Source organism: Phoca vitulina, unplaced genomic scaffold, assembly GCF_004348235.1.
Source record: "Phoca vitulina isolate PV1807 unplaced genomic scaffold, GSC_HSeal_1.0 scaffold5, whole genome shotgun sequence".
In the NCBI taxonomy this organism is placed as follows: domain Eukaryota; kingdom Metazoa; phylum Chordata; class Mammalia; order Carnivora; family Phocidae; genus Phoca; species Phoca vitulina.
Genome location: NW_022589708.1, coordinates 12,663,290 through 12,681,099, shown reverse-complemented (window position 1 = coordinate 12,681,099; position 17,810 = coordinate 12,663,290). Strand labels below are relative to the sequence as shown.

Here is a 17,810-nt window from a genome sequence, read left to right as displayed (position 1 = left end):
TGTTTCTTGATCTGGGTGCTGGTTCTATGCGTATAATCAGCATGTACAAATTCAGTGACCTCTACGCTTACCCCATGTGTACCGTGTGTGTATAAAACATCAATAGAAGTTTATTCCTTGGCTTGCCTAGGTGGCTCAGTCGGTTGGGCGTCTGCCTTTGGCTCAGGTCATGATCCCAGGGTCCTGGGATGGACTCCTGCATTGGGTCCCTTGCTTGGGATTTTATTTGTCAGAGAGCGAGTGCGCGAGCACAAGCAGGGGAGTCTGCTGCTCCCTCTGCCTCTGCCGCTCCCCCTGCTTGTGCTCGCATGCTTTCTCTCTCTCTGACAAATAAATAAATAAAATCTTTTTTTAAAAAGTGTATCCCCAAATTCAATGAAGTAAAAGCACATAGGAGCAGAAATAATGACCAAAAAGTGCCCCGAGGCAGGCTGACAGTATCTATTTTGGAAGAGGCAAGGACAAGTCTTGATTTTGTTGAACTGAGGAAGAGCCACTCACCTGTGAAAACAGTAAAACTCTGGCTGGGTTTTCATCCAGTAAAGAGGCTTGAAAATTGATGATTTCTGTCCAACGGTTTCTGTTTCCTCCCCAGATTCTGTTGATTTCTAGCAGGGTGGTATATTGTAGCAGCCCAGGAAAGGGGCTTTGCGATCTGACTCCCAGCCCTGAAGTCAGCGCAGCAGGACGACTCAGCGGCAGGATGACAGGAGCTGAACCTCGCTTTACTCGTGGGTGGAATGGGTGCAATAGTGCCCAACCGTTGGGGTTTTTGAAAGGATCAGATGCGGTAACATCAATCAGCATGTAATCCTGTGTGGGGGACCTATTCGAGTGTTTAAAAAGTTTCGTTATGAACAATGAATCATGGAACACTACATCTAAAACTAATGATGTAATGTATGGGGATTAACATAACAATAAAAAAAAGTTTCGTTATGGAAACTCTTATCATGATCATTTTTTTAATTGTCAAAAACAGAGGTCATGAGAGTTACGATCTTAACCAAGTTCTAGGACAGTAGCATTAACTGTATTCACATTGTGTCACCGATCTCTGGAATGTTTTCGTCTTTATTTTTTATTTAATTTTTTTTTTTTTATGATTTTATTTATTCATTTGACAGAGGGCACAGGCAGGGGGAACAGCAGGGAGAGGGAGAAGCAGACTCCCCACTGAGCAGGGAGCCCGATCTGGGGCTCAATCCCAGGACCCGGGGAGCACAACCCGAGCCAAAGGCAGACTTAACTGACTGAGCCACCCAGGCGCCCCTGTTTCCATCTTTAAAAAATTAAAATTCCATTCCCTTCTACAATGCCTCATTTCCTCTCCCCCCAACCCCAGGCAACCACCATTCTACTTCTGTTTCTAGGAATTGGACTACTTGAGATACTTCTAAGTGGACTCAAACAGCATTTGTTTTTTTTGTGACTTATTTCACTGAGTATCATGTCCTCAAGACGTGGCCACAGTGTAGCATATGACAGGATACCCGTCCTTTTTAAGGCTCAGTGATACTGTTGTGTGGAGGCGCCACGTTTTGGGTGTCCATTCATCTGTGGGTGGACCTGGAGGTTGTGTATTCACAGCCCTCAGTGGTTGTGAATAATGCTGCAGTGAACACGGGTGTGTCGTCAGCCTAGTGTTCGATGCTCCTGTTATGCTTATCACCTTTACCAGCTTCATTTGGGAGGCTGCTTACTTACCTGCCAAACCAAAAGGAAGCATGGTTGGTCTCACCATGTCTAAACATGGGCTGTCATAGCCGGCTTTGCCCATGTGCCTGCCTGTGCATGTTACATGGGAAACTAGGGTCCCCCAAGTCATTGGCACACTAAGTTGTGAACCTTTGTGCCTGGGCGGTCGGTCCAGGCAGCTCGTGTCCCAGCCTTCCATCCCTCGGCTTATTGTTTCCATCCCGTGAGGAGCCCATGTCAGAGCAGGCTGCTCAGGACGGGGTTGCAAAAGCCTAAGGGGAGAAGACAGGAGCAGACACCTGTTTTCATCAGCTCTTTTATTGATTGGTCTTTCCATGGCAGAAACAAGAGCGATCCTGGGACTCGAGACTCTGTACTTAATATGCCAGTTAATTGGTAGCCAGAGTCGGGGGGGGGCGATAGAAGGCCGGAAAGTTGCCATTGGGGTGAACTCACAGACCTAACTCTCCTTGGTCGTCTTCTGTGCGCCACGACTCTGCTCCACACCTAAATGCATCTCATTTGTTCGGCGTACGAGAGGTGGGCAAACAGAGCCAGACGGCAAAGGTGTGAGGCTTTGCAGGCCTTGACGTCTCTATGGCAACCCCCCAGCCTGCCACAGACAATACGTGAACCGATGTGCACGGTTGTGTCCCAATAAAACTTTATTAAGGGGCATGGATTTTTGACTTTCATAGTTCTTGCGTCGTGAAATACGCCGCTTCTGTTTGTATTTTTCAGCCACTTAAGAGTGTAAAAGCTGGTCTTTGCTTTCAGGCTGTACCAAAGGACATGGTAGTTGGGATTCGGCTCCTGGGCCTTTGTTTGCCCATCTCTGCTTTTTATAGTATTTCTGTGAGGTCAGTATTTTAGCATCTACATTTTATAGGGAGCCGATTCAGACAGGTAACTTGCTCAGTACTTAACGATGAGCTGTATAACCAGGTTTATAACCAGGGTTTACACGCGGGCCTATCTCAGCCAGCGTAGGCTGCTCTCTGCTCCACTTGGCCGCCTTTCCTCACATTGGCCCTGGGAGCCCAGAGAGCTGCGCGGACCTCAGTGACGGAGATGGGTATGTACCACTGATCTCAGAGGTCTATCGAGGATACTGGGAAAAACCGGCATTGGGGCCTGTAAATACCTGTTTAAACATTACAGCAGCTGGGTAGATTTCTGAACCTCTTTGATTTTGTACCTTATCTGGAAAATGGGATTAATAAATGATGATTTTACAAGGTTGTCATGAGATACTTTGCAGTGATGAGCCCAGCACGATTCTTGCACATAGTAGGCACTCGGATATCTGTTGTATTTTGCGCTTGCGTTCAAGCTCAGAAATCAATGAAGCTGGCCCACCCGTCTTTCATTAAAGCTACATTGCGTACCAATCTGGTAACAATTCCAATTTCTAATAAATACTGGTAAAGTTCGGGAAGAAGGTTGGCCTCTTTTTGTTCATTTTATATCCTCTCTGTGCCAGGAGAAAAGTTTTGCCACTGGTAGGTGTCTTAGCTCAGGCTGTCCTAATAAAATACGGCAGACTGGGTGACTTGAATAGCAGACATTTATCTCTCACAGTATTGGAGGCTGGAAGTCTGAGATCAGGGCGCCAGCCTGGTCAGATTCTGGTGAGGACTCTCCTTCTGGCTGGCAGATGGTTGCCGTCTCCACTGTGTCCTCACATGGCGGAGAGAGACAAAAGATCTTTCTCTTCTTATAAGGCCACGGCCCTATCAGATCAGGGGCCCCACTTTTATGACTTTATTAAACCTTAATTACCTTGTAAAGACCCCATCTCCAGGTACAGTCACACTGGGGGGCTAGGGCTTCAACATTGGGATTTTGGAGGGACACAGTTCAGTCCGTAGCTGCAGGCATGCTTTCCAGGGGCCTGAAGCCACAGAAACCATGGCTGCATCCCTTGCTGGTGGTTTCCCAGCCCCACTGGGGTCGGACAGACCTCCTCATGTATGCTTAGTAGCAGCCTCCTGACCTTGCTTCTTCCTGGGGGTCTGAGGACATCGTAGGCCAGGAGGGGCTCTTTGTGGAACATGCTGGGCATAACGGATGAAGACTGTTGCAGAACCACGGACAAAAGTTCGGGAATCCAGCAGCAGTGAGGTTGTGGAGTGCCTCTTTCACACACAGAGCAGCGCTGTGTTTGATGTGATAGTGGCTGTGTTAATGGGGCAGTTCTCAGAGGAGGCAAAGCTCTCCTTGAACAGAGAGAGTCTGAGAAGAGGATGGATCGCTAGAAAAATAGAGCAGTCGGTCATCTTCCATTTCTTAAGCTGGAAAGATACATGGTTTTTTGTTTTCATTTTGGTTTCTGATTAATAGACTTCTCTAAAGATTTTATTCATTTATTTGAGAGAGAGAGAGAGAGCATGAACAGGGGAGGGGCAAAGGGAGAAGCAGACTCCCCACTGAGCGGGGAGCCCGATGCAGGACTCGATCCCAGGACCCCGGGATCATGACCTGAGCCGAAGGCAGACACTTAACTGACTGAGCCACCCAGGCGCCCCTTCTTCACATTTCTTATGCTTGAGGTTTTCTGAGCTTTTCAGATCTGTTGGGTTTATGGTTTTCATCAAATTTGGAAATTTTGCAGCCATTATTTCTTTTAATCTTCTGTCTGGTTTATTGCCCCTCTCCTGCCATCTCTTGTCCTTTGTGGCTCCAATTCCATGCATTTTAGGCTGCCCAAAGTTGTTCTACAGTTCTCTTATGCTCTATTAATTTCTTGGTAATACTTCTCTGTTTCATTTTGAATTGTTTCTGTTGCTATATCTTCAAGTTCATTAGTATTTCTTCTGCAGTGTCTAATCTGATTTTAATTTCATCCAGTATTTTTTGTTGTTTTTTTAATCTCACACAATATGGTTTTTTGTCTCTAGAGGTTTCATCTGGGTCTTTTTTATATCTGTTGTATGTCAACTTTGAACATAAGGAATGCAGTTGTAATAACTGTCTTTATGTCCTTCTCCACTAATTCTAACACCTGTGGTCCATGTTAGATTTGATTGTTGTTGTTTTTTCTTTTCTTTGATTATGGATCCCATTTTCCTGCTTCCTTGTATGTCTGGTGATTTTCTTTATTGGACGTCAGATATTGTGAATTTTACCTTGTTGAATCCTGGATACTTTTATATTCCTATAAACTTTTATTGAGTGTCCTAGGATGCAATTAAGTTATTTGGAAACCATTTAGTCATTTCAGATCTGGATTTTAAGATGTGTTAGATGGGACTGGTGTAGTGTATAGTCCGGGGTTAATTATTCCTTACTGCTAAGGGATGACTCTTTGGTACTTTACCCAGTGCCCCAGAATCATGAGGTCGTCTGGTCCGGCTGGTGAGAATTAGTAGTAGTCTTGACACAATGTGAGCACCAGGCCCTGGTACCTTGAGTCCTTTCATTGGTTCTTTCTCCCCAGTCTTGGGTACTTTTCTTACAAGGAGACATTGATCAGTATTCAGCTGATTAGTCTCAAAGGGAACCTTCTGTACTCTCCCAAATGCTCTTTTTGGAGGTAGCTTTCTACTGTCTGGTACAGCCCTGTGAATTCTCAGCCCTACCTTTTTAACTCATGGATTTGCCAGATTCTTCCTCCCTGTACCACGGTCTAGAAAACCACTCAAGGCAGAAGGCTAGGGCAAGTGCAGGGACCATGATTCTGTTTGCTTGTCTGTCAGTGAACATTGTTTCTCACTGTCTGGTGTCCTGAGCCTTCAGATGTGTTGTGCTCGGTATGTTTTCCTTTTGGTTTTGTTTTGTTTTTTTCATATAGGAAGATAAATCCAGTCCCTGTTAATCCATTTTGACCAGAATAAAAAATGTCTAACAGGTTTAAAAAGAAAGCCACACTTAACATTAATATGAAAAGTTGCATTTAAAGAAATTATTACAAAAATTAAAAGTAATTTCTTGTAGGAGTCAGCTTGCAGAAAGACTACTTTGTTGCAGTGAATTCTAGGCACTGGATAATTTGCTGTAACATTTTATGTCATTCCTATATATGTTAGAGTTGATGAAATATTTTTGTTGCATGCACTTTTGGTTTTTAAACCTGAAGAGGAGAGCTGAGCTTTTGTTGAGTCTGTTAGCTTTTAGAGGAGCTGTGTATTATGTTGCAGAAAAAGCACAGGTTTGGGGTCAAATGGACTTGATGTTGAATCCTGGCTATGTGTGACCTTGAACGGCTTAAATAAGCTTTCTGAGCTTCGCTTCCGTCCTGTGTAAAATGACCATGTCGTCTGGAACATAAAACGAGAACGTCTAAAGCACCTGTCTAGTTAGTGCCTGGGGCGCACAGGACGTGCTCAAGAAATAGTCTCTTGCCAGTGCTCTGATACCAAGTAACTGAGTCTCTTTTAATAAGAACCTTTCCAACATACCTCAAATATTTTAGTTGCCTACAAACTCTACCTAAAATGTCACTCACCGAAATAATAGAGGCTAAAGATGTTGAGGGAACAGTGGTTCATCCTGCCTTACCGTTCATACCTAAGCATTAAAGTGTTTCTCCTAACACTGGTATTAACAGAAGGCAGAGGAAAATAGGGAGCCTGACTGAAATGTAGGCAAACAGGAGAAGACAGGGCTGGAAAGCTGTGTTGAAGTTAACTGGGGAAGGTAGACGTTAGGGGCTGAGTTGTGTCTCCCCGAAATTTGTATGTGGAAGCTCTAATACCCAGTGCCTCAGAACAAGACTGTACTTGAAGATAGGGCCTTTAAAGAGGTGGTTAAGTTAAAGTGAGGCCATGACATTAATCCAACTGACAGCTGTCACTTTACAAAGAGGGAATTTGGAGGTACCCGAGAGACACCAGGGGGATGCATGCACAGAGGCGTGATCATGGGAGCACGCGGCCAGAAGGCGGCCATTTGCAAGTCAAGGAGACCTCGGGAGAAACCAAGCCTGAGCCTCCAGAGCTGTGAGGAAATAAAAGTGTGTTGTCCAAGCCCCCTAGTCTGTGGTGGTTTGGCATGGCAGCCCCAGCAACCTCTTACTAGCAGGGAAGTTCCCTGGTTCAGTGAGTTTTACTGACTGGAGTGACATTTCTAGAAATCCGTTCATTTTAACCAAATCCCTTGGTCGTCTGGTAGCGTGGATGTGTAGGTGTGCTCTGGAGACCAGCAGCACGGTTTTGGAGAGAACAGGGATGTGTGTGTGGCTTGGTTGAAGGGGTGGGCAGTGGGGTTAGAGATCGATCATTACAGTTGTGACCCTCTAGAGATCTGTGGGCGGGGAAAGAAAGGTGATGGTGCTTTTGTCGCCTTTTTAACTGGTCTGGAACTTGCTTCTGTCCTGCTTAGGTTGAGTGACCAAGTGATCTGTCTACGATGACCTCGTCTAGTTCAGATGCTTCCCAGTGGCTTTTCCTGTGTATCAAAACTTCCGTGCTTTACTTCTATCCAGCAGCAACCCTGTTTGTCTTCTTGCTCCTTCTAGCTCATCCATTTGTGGTAACTTAAGTCCTTAAGTGTATCAAAACTTCCGTGCTTTACTTCTATCCAGCAGCAACCCTGTTTGTCTTCTTGCTCCTTCTAGCTCATCCATTTGTGGTAACTTGTGTGCAAGACCTTTTCTCTGAGCCCTGCCGATATCGCTGTAACTGGTAAGCGGTGAGGTTCTCAGAGGCCCTGAGTCGTCCCCCCACGCCCACCCCGGCAGCCTCGCCAGGTGAGCTGTGGCTGATCGACGGCTCCCAGCATGGCTGCTGCCGAGCCCTACCAAACAGCCTCATGCATGCCGGTCTGATGTTCCCAGACCTGCTTGTTCTAAAACCACATGCTCACTTGGCTCAAATTGGTGCTTGTATTTCATGCTCGCCACAAAAATGCCAAAAACAGACGAGAGCTGTTTTAAAACAATCCATAAAATTGGCATCAACATTGCCAGAGCACAGTTGTTTTGTCCTGGGTGGTTTGCGGAAATTGAGGCAGCTTCTGTGGCAGACCTGGCGATGGGGAAGGTTCTCGGAGAGGGTCCCCCGAGGCAGCCGTGGCGGCCGGGCAAGCGCAGGCCTGCAGGCCCGTGAGTGCGCACGCCGCAGCTGTCGGGGGGTCCCACTAGGGTTCTCCAGTTGACGTGCTGTCCCATGCAACACGACGACTTCACATACTCTGTCCCTGCCTCCGTCCTGCAACCCTCCAATTTAATGGGGAAGCAGAAGGCAGCAATAAGGAACTTCCCTATCTTCCCGACACAGAAATGTAAACTCGCATTCTGCATTTTAGTTCTCATCTTGTTTGACCTTTCATTAGTTCTTGGTATAATTCCTTCTGGAAACACTGTCTTCCCATGGCTTCTGTGACGTAACTTTCCTTTTTCCCCTTCTGTCCTCATTTGCTTCCACCAGGCTGTTCCATGGCGGAGGCGCCATCTTTGGTCATGCATTTCATCCTCTGGACTCCGTGAGGCTGTCTTACCCTCCGCAGAGTCAGCGTGAAGGCGACTTCTAATGTGAGGTGTCCTGTCCAGGCTTCGCCTCTGAGCTCCTGACTAGTGTGCCCCACCGTTACCATACTGTCTCTTGCTCATGAAATCCAAGGGCACCTCATAAAATGAAAGTCTAGAACCTCCATCCTGGCCCTCTTCCGGTACTCCTGTCTTTGTGAACGGTGCTAGTGTCTGTCCAGAGGCCTTCACCAGGAATTCTGGGGTCGTTTTGGTCATTGTCTCCTCCCTGAGCCACCAAATCCAGTCCATCAATAAGTCCTTTTTGATTTTACCTCTTAAGTTTTTCTTCAGTCCACCCACTTTTCCCCATCTCTGCTTCTGCACCCCTGGTCCAAGATAGCATACTCTCAGCCTGCGTCTACTCCGGCCCCCTCTGTCTGTTCTCACACCGCCAGCTTCATCTTTTTAAAGTGCACACCTGATGGTATCAGCCCTGTGCTTAAATCTCACTTGGTATTGCTCTTAGGATAAGGATGAAGAATCTCAACATGGCCTCGGAGGGGGGCAGTCTGACCCCTTCCTGACCCACCCGCCTTGCTCTGCGGCTGTGGCGCTCCCCTCACACCTCCAGCATCTGGACAAAGGTTTTACGTGTGTGTTCTTCTTCTCGTCCCCTTCACATCTCCACACGACATCATCTTCAGGGACCCATTCCCTCAACAGTGTCATGTTCATATCAGGTCTCAGGTTCCCCCTACCCCCATCCCTGGTCAGACCTCTCCTTCCCAGCCCTTGGGGGTCCTCTGCCCTCCCTCCATTCTGTTTCTATCAGGCACAACTTTGCTTTTGTCAGGAAGGGTTTGGTTCATGTCTCTTCCTCACTAGACCGTAGGCTCCGTGAAGCAGGGACCATGCTAAGTTTGTCTCCTCACTGGATTCCCAGAGCCTGCCATGGGGACACAGTAATTTTTTGTTAAATGAATAAAAAAGTTTAAGAACAAGGTTTAAGTTCCAGCTCTGGGCACTGATTGTCTGGATCTCAGTTTCTTATCCCGTGGAAATGCATTTGGCACCTTATCCATCTGTTAAGAGTCTTAAGAGGGAAATAATATATCTTGCAAACGATGATTGTGGTTTTAAATATTTATGTTCTCACATTTGAAGGTTGAGGTTTATAATTATCACAGTGGAGATGATCCTAAGTCAAGTAATGCCATTATTTTTTTTTTAAGTTTATGTATGTAATCTCTACATGCAATGTGGGACTCAAACTCACAATCCTGAGATCAAGAATCACATGCTCCTCTGAGCCTGCCAAATGCCCCTAATGCCATTGGTTTTTTTGTTTTTTTCTCTTATAGGAGAGCAATAGGGGAGGGAAATACAGAAATGAGAATTTCATTATGAAATCTCACTGCTTTGAAAAGGTGAATGAGGAAAGAGTAACCTGAATAAGTAGATACTTAACATTTTTAGTGTTTTCATTATGAGAATTCTTAGCACTCACTTAAGGTAATTTGGATAATGGAGAAAGGCAGAAGACAGGAAATCATCCATCTTCCAACCTCCCAAACATATTTTCCCACATGCTTAAATATTCAGCAAGAACATAATTTTTAATGCCTGCAGGGTAATGTATCCTATAGATTACTTATTTATTGATTGTTATTGTAAAAATTTTTCACCATTAGGAATGCTAATCACAGCATTTTTATTTCACATAAATCTTTGTGTGCATAAATGTATAATTTCCCAAAGTTCCATGACTGGATGGAAGATTATGTGTAGGAGTGTTTTTTTAGGCTTTAGATAATTATTCCCTCATTAGTCTCCAGAAACATACCAATACATCTCTCCACCAATAGAGTTAAGACAGTGCACATTTCCTTGCCAAATTGGGGTATTATGAATACACATATACATATAGTCCTATCTAGATGCAGATTTAGTGGGTGGAAGTGGTATTTGATTTTTCAGACTTGCATTTGTAGTGTGGATTGCTCCTGAATTTGAACATTTTCCCCGTTAGCCACCGTTACTTTTTTCTCTGTCAGTTACCTGTTATTCTTTGCATCGTTTGGGAGTGTTCTGTTTTTCGTATTTACTTATAAAACCCTCTTTACATTAAGCACAGTAACCTTGTCTTCAGTAAAACCCTTTCCAGATGATCACAAGTTCAAAAGGAGTTTAGAGAAAAGCAGCGTGTGAAATGGGATAATATGGTTAAATTATGCTTTCTCCATAAGGGCGGCTGTCTGCTCTCTCTCTTTTAATTTTGCCTCCTAAATTGCCTGTGTGTGAAGAGTCTGGACTTTGACTGGACAGGCCTGGTTTCAGCCCGGGCTCTGCCTGGCTGGACAAATTATTGGCCCCTGCAAGTCTCCGTTACTCTTCTGGGCAATGGGAATCCTTCTGGCCTTGTTTTGAGAGGTCAAAAGTTTATGGATAGTGCCCGGGCAGACGTGGTATTCTCTCCATATTCCTTCCCTTCCCATATCCTTCAAAGATGTGCTGTTCTGTAAATGCGTACACACGCGTGTATTTTGTTTCATTAAGGAGCGTGCATGTTTCACTCCACTTGTAGCCAGACGTGCAATGGTGCATCAGTGTTCGCTGAATAGCTAGCTATGGGAGAAAAGTGCAGCAGAGAGGAGAAAAAGTCTTCTTTCACCATTGGAGTCTGGGAGAGATTTTAACTTGGAAGCTCAGGGATGATATTAGCAAATTTGGATCTATACTATGCAAGTGGTAGATGATGGAAGACACACCATCCTGCAGAAAACACAAATAGACGGCCTCAAATACTCAAAAATATTTTGATTTTAAACAGCTCCAAGTCTCAAAATACTTGCACTCTTTCATTGAGAATTTGTCTCAATCTGTTTTTTCTTTCGTAGGTGTGGCTGGATCTCTTAAAACCTATTGTCAAGCAGATTAGACGTAAGTATATCCCTCACGCGTGCCTTTAATAGTGAGGTTAAATACGAAGCCAGACACTTTCCTCTTCTAAACGTCATTTGTCCTGTGGCATCCAGCACTGGTGGTACAGATTCTTGGTTTTTTGTTTTGTTTTGTTTTGTTTTTACCCCATGACCCCTGTCATCACCCACTAATCCAAGTGCAATTAAAATGTCACTTCTGCAATTTTAATATTTAATAATTTGGTAATCTAAACCTTGCTTGGAAGATCAAATCTCGATTTAACAACTAAAGCATGCTGTTAATCCCAGCCTAATTGAACCTCCCTTGGTCAGTGCCCGTGTTTGTTACTGTCACTTTTGAAAGGGAAGGTGGGGCCCTGTTTTCAAAAGATCGGGGCTAGGTTTTCTGTCCCATGTCTCCAAAGCCTGGGAAATCAGAGTGCAAATGTTGTGTGGAAAAAATAAGGTGCCCAAAAGTGTCTGTGTGTGTGTTTTTCTGAATGGCAAGCAGAGCTGAAGGGAGTCTGGCTTGCATTTACATCGTGTGCTGGAGATTAAGGAGGGCTTGGGAGAGGAGTAAGGAAAGAAGGCTTGCTTTCTCTTTCCCTTCTCCTTGAGCCTCAGACCAGGACATTCCCCTCCCCCCGCCCCCCACTCTCTGCTTTGAGGTCAAGTTCAGAGTCTAAATGCTCCCTCACTGCAGCCCCAGCCTGGGCAGAAGTCTGAGGCTAGAAACAAAATCGCATGGCATTCGTGGAACAGGGAGCACCAGGACACCTTGCTCCGATCCTTTTAATGTCTGACTAAGAAACCCCACTGGGCCACTTCTAGCAATTTATGTGCGGGTAATAAATAGGTGCACCGTGTCTGCAGGACCCTTATGCATTTGGAATTGATGTTGGTCTTCTGTCATTTAAATTAAGCAATTATTGATGCTGAAAATGAAACCACCATTGTTTGTTTAACGTTTATGGGATGGCTGGCCTGAGACTGAGTGTGGGGGGGCAGGGTGGAGGGGGGAGACGCACGTTGCTGAGAGAAGCCCCCAGGCCTGATAGGTGGGGGTAGTGAAGCGTCCAGAATGATGACTTGTGTCCCTGCAGTAACTCCTGGGAAATGCTCAGGGTGGAAAGGTATCTTTTAGCACGTTGCCAAATGCAGACGGAAGACGGTGTCTGTCGCCGTTGGGTCCACACCGAATGGGGCTTCTCCTTGGATCCCCATGGGCTGTGACTAGTTGTGTGTGAGACAAAGCTGTCCTCTTGCATTGAGGGGTAGCATCTTCCTTGCTTCAGGTTTTAGAAGGATCTGAGTAGCCTCATGGGATTCCCCGCGGACAGGAGAATAGGCTGGCCTTCCTGCCTTCCCCATGTTGCTATTGTTACTTTATGACCCAGCCTCCACGGGCGAGGGTTTCTGTTACTTGTTAGAGTGGGCAAGGAAGAGGGGCCCAGCATCTCTGGGCTTCAATATGTCTGTGCCTTGTTTTTCTCCTAATTTTGTGTATATTGCCCTCATCTTCATTTTCTGTCACCGTTGTTTTTTTTTTTTTTCTCAACTTAAATGTGTGATCACAGATGATAATACAGCATTATTTTTTGTGACAGTGAAAGGTAGAGCAAAAAGACATTTTCTGCTTTAATACAACTGCTGTTAAAATTTGGATTTCATTATAGTACCTTATATTTCATAGACTGTAAACTCTTGGCTGTCATTCCAGATGGCAGAACTTGTAAGACTGCTCTGGTGTTGAGCATATATATACACATATGTGTGTATATTTGATATATATAAAATTTGATACATATATGAAAACAAGCTCTGATTCAGGTTACAAATTATTATAATCTATTTGATGTTTTGTTTTAATTCTGAAAAGTTACCCATCACCGTGATCCCTTCCCTGTCCACCCATCCCAGATCTGCTTCCAGATTTTGCCTGAACTCACCCGTACCATGGTGTAGAAAGGCTTTGGCTGACAGCGGGGGGCTGGGCCGTGTCTTGTTTTTTCTCAGAGCTCAGGGGAGCACCTGGCCACGTAGGTGCTCATACATATTTGATGAACACATCAGCAGCTGTACCTGGTGAAAAGCTTAAAATTCTAAATTATATAACCAATTGACATTTTCATTTTTCCCTCAAGTTCTCTGACGCCCTCTATTTGGACTAAAATAACCAATTAGATAAATTTTTGAAGACGGATGCCTGTTTTTACAATCTGGGTACAGTTTAAGTCTTCAGAGGAAAAGGTTAATAATACCTGAATGAAATAGTCTTGTCAAAGCATTATTTTATAACAGGCAGACTTGGGAGTATAAATTAGTACCTCAACTACCTAGTCAATGACCTGGATGTCAGCAGATGTGCTCTTGACAGCTTGGAATGAGACTCGTTATTTGGTGTCTAATATACCCTCTGAAGTCTTTTTCTTTAATTGCATTTGAAACAAATCAATAAATGCTTTCCTGCTTTTTTCTCCCCCCTTTTAGGGCCAAAGCATGTTGTCGTTAAGTTTGTGGTGAAATTCTTTCCACCTGACCACACACAACTCCAAGAAGAACTCACAAGGTTAGTGGTTTGGAAACTGGGTATTTCTTGCCATGGGGGGTGCCGAGGAGAAGAAAAAGTTAATGTTCTCGGTCGACCGATGACATTATCACAGCATTTCCCTGACCAGCGTCTGCACTGTGCTTCCCCGGTAACTCTTTGCTCCCAGCTGTGCTTACAAACACGGCAAGAGAGGAAGCACCATGTTTTCCTCGAAACCTGGTTTCTTGAAAGCTATGCGGTGAAGGGAACCAGGCTTATAACCTCTCACGGTCCTAGTTTCCTTCTCCGTCTGTCACATCACGCGACAGGTTTGGGGAAGTCAAACTCTGTGAACCCAAGATGTTAACTCTGGGTCTTTAGTTGCTGCCATGGGTGGGTAGGCATGAACCAGTGATCAATCTCTTTGAAAGTTGGCCAAGTGGGAGAAGCGTGAGCACGGAGTTAGGCCTGCCCTTGGTCCCTGTGTGACTGACCAGCTTCCTTGCTCCCTCTGTGCTTCTGCTGATTGCCCTGTTCAGTGCGAATGTGCTGGGTTCCTTCCAGCGTTGTCTTGAGGAGAAGCAGGATTATGCCTGAGGTGGCTGGAACCGGTAGGGATGCTGTGAATGATCACCATCATCACCATCATTGTTTAGCTTCATCACCATCATTGTTTAACTTGCACGGGACACATGGTATATGCTAGAGGAGAGCAGAGCCTGGTGGGAATGCGTGAGGACAAAATGTCTCCCTTTCAAGAGTGCCCTTATGAGTGACCTACTACGAGTCTGGCCAGCCAAATTCTTCCCACACACGGCTTTCAAGCTGTAACTGATGAGACTGAGCCTATCCTATCCTTCTCCTCCCTCTTGGTATGGAGCACAGTATCTTGGGTGGTTGACCATCATTTAGCAAAGGGATGAAGACATTCCGTCAGCAGTACTTAGGAAGGTGGACACTGTGTGCAAAGTTTCACAGTGGTGAAAAGACAAGCCTGACTGTCATGGGAGCAGACAAAATGATTAAATAAACGAGAAAAAATATCAGATAATGCTAAGAGCTCCGTAGGTAATTGAAGGAGGATGATATGACAGACAGTGACCAGGTGATAGCTTTAGATGGGCCAGTCTGAGGAAGTGGGATCTCTCTGAGGACGTGATGAGAATCTTTCAGTCCTTTTTGGAGGAAGAGCTTTCCAGGTAGAAGGAACAGTTGGGCAGTGTTCAAGCTCCAGATATTCAAATACAGTTGACCCTTGAACAACATGAGTTTGAGCTGCACACATCCACTTACGTGCACATTGTACACGCACGTGTGTAGGTGTGAGAGAGTGATAAATACAGCACAGGGCTGACTGTCAATGTATTTTCTCTTCACAAATGGATTTTCTTCATCACGTTTCTTGTTTCTAGCCTACTTTATTATAAGAACACAGTATATAATACGTATAACTTACAAAATACAATCAACTGTGTCAATCAACTCTGTTTCTGACTGGTAAGCCTTCCAGTCAACCGTAGTTAAGTTTTGGGGAAGTCAAAAGTTAAATGCAGATTTGGGGCTGCGCCTGGGGTCGGCGCCCCTAGTCCCTGTGTTGCTCAAGGGTCAGCTGTACCTAAGAGAAGGCTGGCATGGCAGGAAACAGAGGGCGACGTGCAGTGAGGTGGCACAGAGGCTGGACGGTTGGTAGGGTTGAAAGTCTAGCTACTGTGTGGGTGCCGCGGGTCCATGACAGCTGGGAATCCGGTGAGGAAGTCATTGCTGTCGTCCCCACCATGGTGGTGGCAACAGAGGAAATGGCAGGAGTGGAAACGGAGAAGCGTGGTTGCATTTGGACTCTGTGCTGGAGATGGGGTCCATCTGTCCCGGCGATGGGCCGGCGGCAGAGACTGAAGGAATGGAGGGATGCTTAGATTTTGACTTACGCGGCTGGCTGACCGTGTTGGTGACACTAAAATAGGAAGGAGTGGAGGGAAGCGGGGGATCGCGGAGGGGTGGAGAGCCAGGAGTTGGGTTCTGCCAGCTGATGTCGGAGAGGCCAACCAGACGTCACGCGGCCGTGTCAGGAAGGGCGCTGGGTGCACGAACGTGGAGTTCCAGGAAGAGGTGGAGGCCATGGCTCTTCCCATGGCTCTGCGTTTTCTGAATGAGTTGCTGCTAAGTGTTTACCTCCACTGATAATCCTCAGAGCGATGAAGCCCTTAATTGGCCAGGAAATAGAGGAGCCGTCAGCCTTCTGGGAAGTATGCGCAGTTTACTAGAACAATTCACGTGGAGGAGAGGCACAAGACGGGCCAATGACAGTAGAGGCTTCCTGTGGTGTTACCGCTGGGGCTACTGGGTCTCGGCATCTGGGCTGGGCTTCCTCTTGTTGGAACGTGCGTTGCTCGAAGCTCAGAATATTGACATCAGTCTGAAGGCGAGTCCAGCTGTCACAGGGCGTGCGCCTTTGCCTCCTGCAGGTCCCTGCACCTCTCTCCTCCTTAGGCAGTTGGTGGCATGAATCCTGCTTTTCCCCTTCCCATTCTACTTTGCTTTGAGTTTTGCACCTTTTCAGTATTTGTGAATCGTTGTCTCTAGAGGCTTGTAGTTTCCTCCCATTCTGGTTTTTGCTAGAAAATTCCATGCAGCTTGGGGCCTCTTAGCCAAGTGTGCCTGGTACGTGGCCAGCTGCTCTGTGTGATCCGATAAATTCCTCAGGTGACACAGGCTCCCCTGGATGTAGCAGCTTTGGGGTTTTGTCGTCTTTGTTTTCTGGCTCCCAGTGTTAACCCACATTTAAAAAACCTTTTCCAAGGAGAGACTCCTTTTGGTGCAAGGGTGAAGAAAATCGATAGGAAATTTTAGAAGCTCTCCCTCACTTTTGACTTTGTCGCAAGGTGCAGCAGGAAGGGGACCTTCCCGATCCAATGTGTTGCCTCCTTCATTCTCAAATTCCTGTGTAAGCAGAAATTTAATGATGCAACCAGTAAGGTTCCAGGCACTTTTCTGCAGCAGACAGGGAGTTGGGGGGGGCGGGGGCCTTGGGAGAAGCTCTGTGTGGACAGCACTTTAGCCGAGGGACATGGGGACAAGAGGGCGACAGAGGCAGGTCCGCAGTTTAGCAGATTATAAGTGACTCTAGCTCTGCAGTTAATTCTCAGGGCCTCGGGAATAGGTTTCAGCTTCCCATTTATGTAGACAGAAGATTAAATAGCACTTCGCTGTTAACCAAGGAGCCGAATTCCTTTCTATTTATTGAACGACACTTCCCGTGGCAATATGTCCTGTTGCCATCAGGGCCCAGGCCTCTAGAAGGAGAAAGGTAGGTGTGGGTTTGAAACAGTGAGGGGGAAGGGTCTTTGGGAAATAAGTTACCAGGTTTTCTTACTGCAGAGTTCTGAGTCCGTCTTGTTGAGCCCGATGCATTTCGGCACACTTTGCTCTGGGCATCGTCTTCAGTTGGATCCAGTTTCTCCTTGGCTGTGCTCTTCTTAGAGGTGGTGAGATCCATCAAAACTTGCTGCTCTTCAAGGCCTACTCAAGCATCTCCTGAGGCTGGCAGAGAAATTATAAATTACTTTCCGTTGAGTAAGGAAAGAAAGATGAAGAGCTCCCAAATGAAATAAAATGGACACATTTAAAGCAGGGCCTCAGATTGGTGTGATTTGCAACCCTTGCCGTCCCCAGAAGCCCCTTGATGAGCCCCGCCACCATCATCCCCTTCTCCTGCCACCCACCCTGCTGCCGACGACCAAACTCTGTTTTGAGCGCTTTGCGTTTCCATCATTTACTGTTTCATTTTATTCCGCGCCTGCTGAGTTAACTGAGCCTTTAGCTCCCGTGAATTTGATTGTGGTTGCTTCAGTTTATAGTACGAAAGGTGTTGGTGAATCTTTAAAGTTAGCCCTGATTTACAGCTGTCGTTGAGAAGTCAACTGTCAGGACCCAGGAAGGTCGTTCTCATGTTACAAGGGCCTCAGAACAGGAAGACTCAGCAGGACTAAGGAGTGACATGCTCTTCCTGCAGTCTTCAAAATGCCTAAACGTGTGAGCTTCCGGAAGCCCATGCCTCGGAGCCCACACCAGCCCATCACCAAAGGTTCCCAGCGCCTGTCAGACTCTGACCATTCATCTGTCCCCGAACATTTCTCCACGAACACGAGACCTCGTGTTTGAACTGGGAGATGGTAAAATATTTGGAATGTAATGCTTTTATGCCTTCGACTTATTTAAAAATTTAACCAGATAGAGGATTAAAGTCTATAGGGCT

General features: G+C 46.0%; 1 protein-coding gene across 3 annotated transcripts in view; it reads left to right on the top strand.

Moving 5' to 3' along the window:
• Positions 1-17,810, top strand: part of FARP1 (FERM, ARH/RhoGEF and pleckstrin domain protein 1) — a 271,435-nt gene that overhangs the window by 181,678 nt on the left and 71,947 nt on the right. For all 3 annotated transcript variants that reach the window (XM_032402722.1, XM_032402723.1, XM_032402721.1), the window contains exons 4-5: positions 11,005-11,047; positions 13,519-13,597. In XM_032402722.1, the coding sequence (XP_032258613.1) occupies positions 11,005-11,047; positions 13,519-13,597 (122 nt within the window). The remainder of the gene's footprint in view (positions 1-11,004; positions 11,048-13,518; positions 13,598-17,810) is intronic.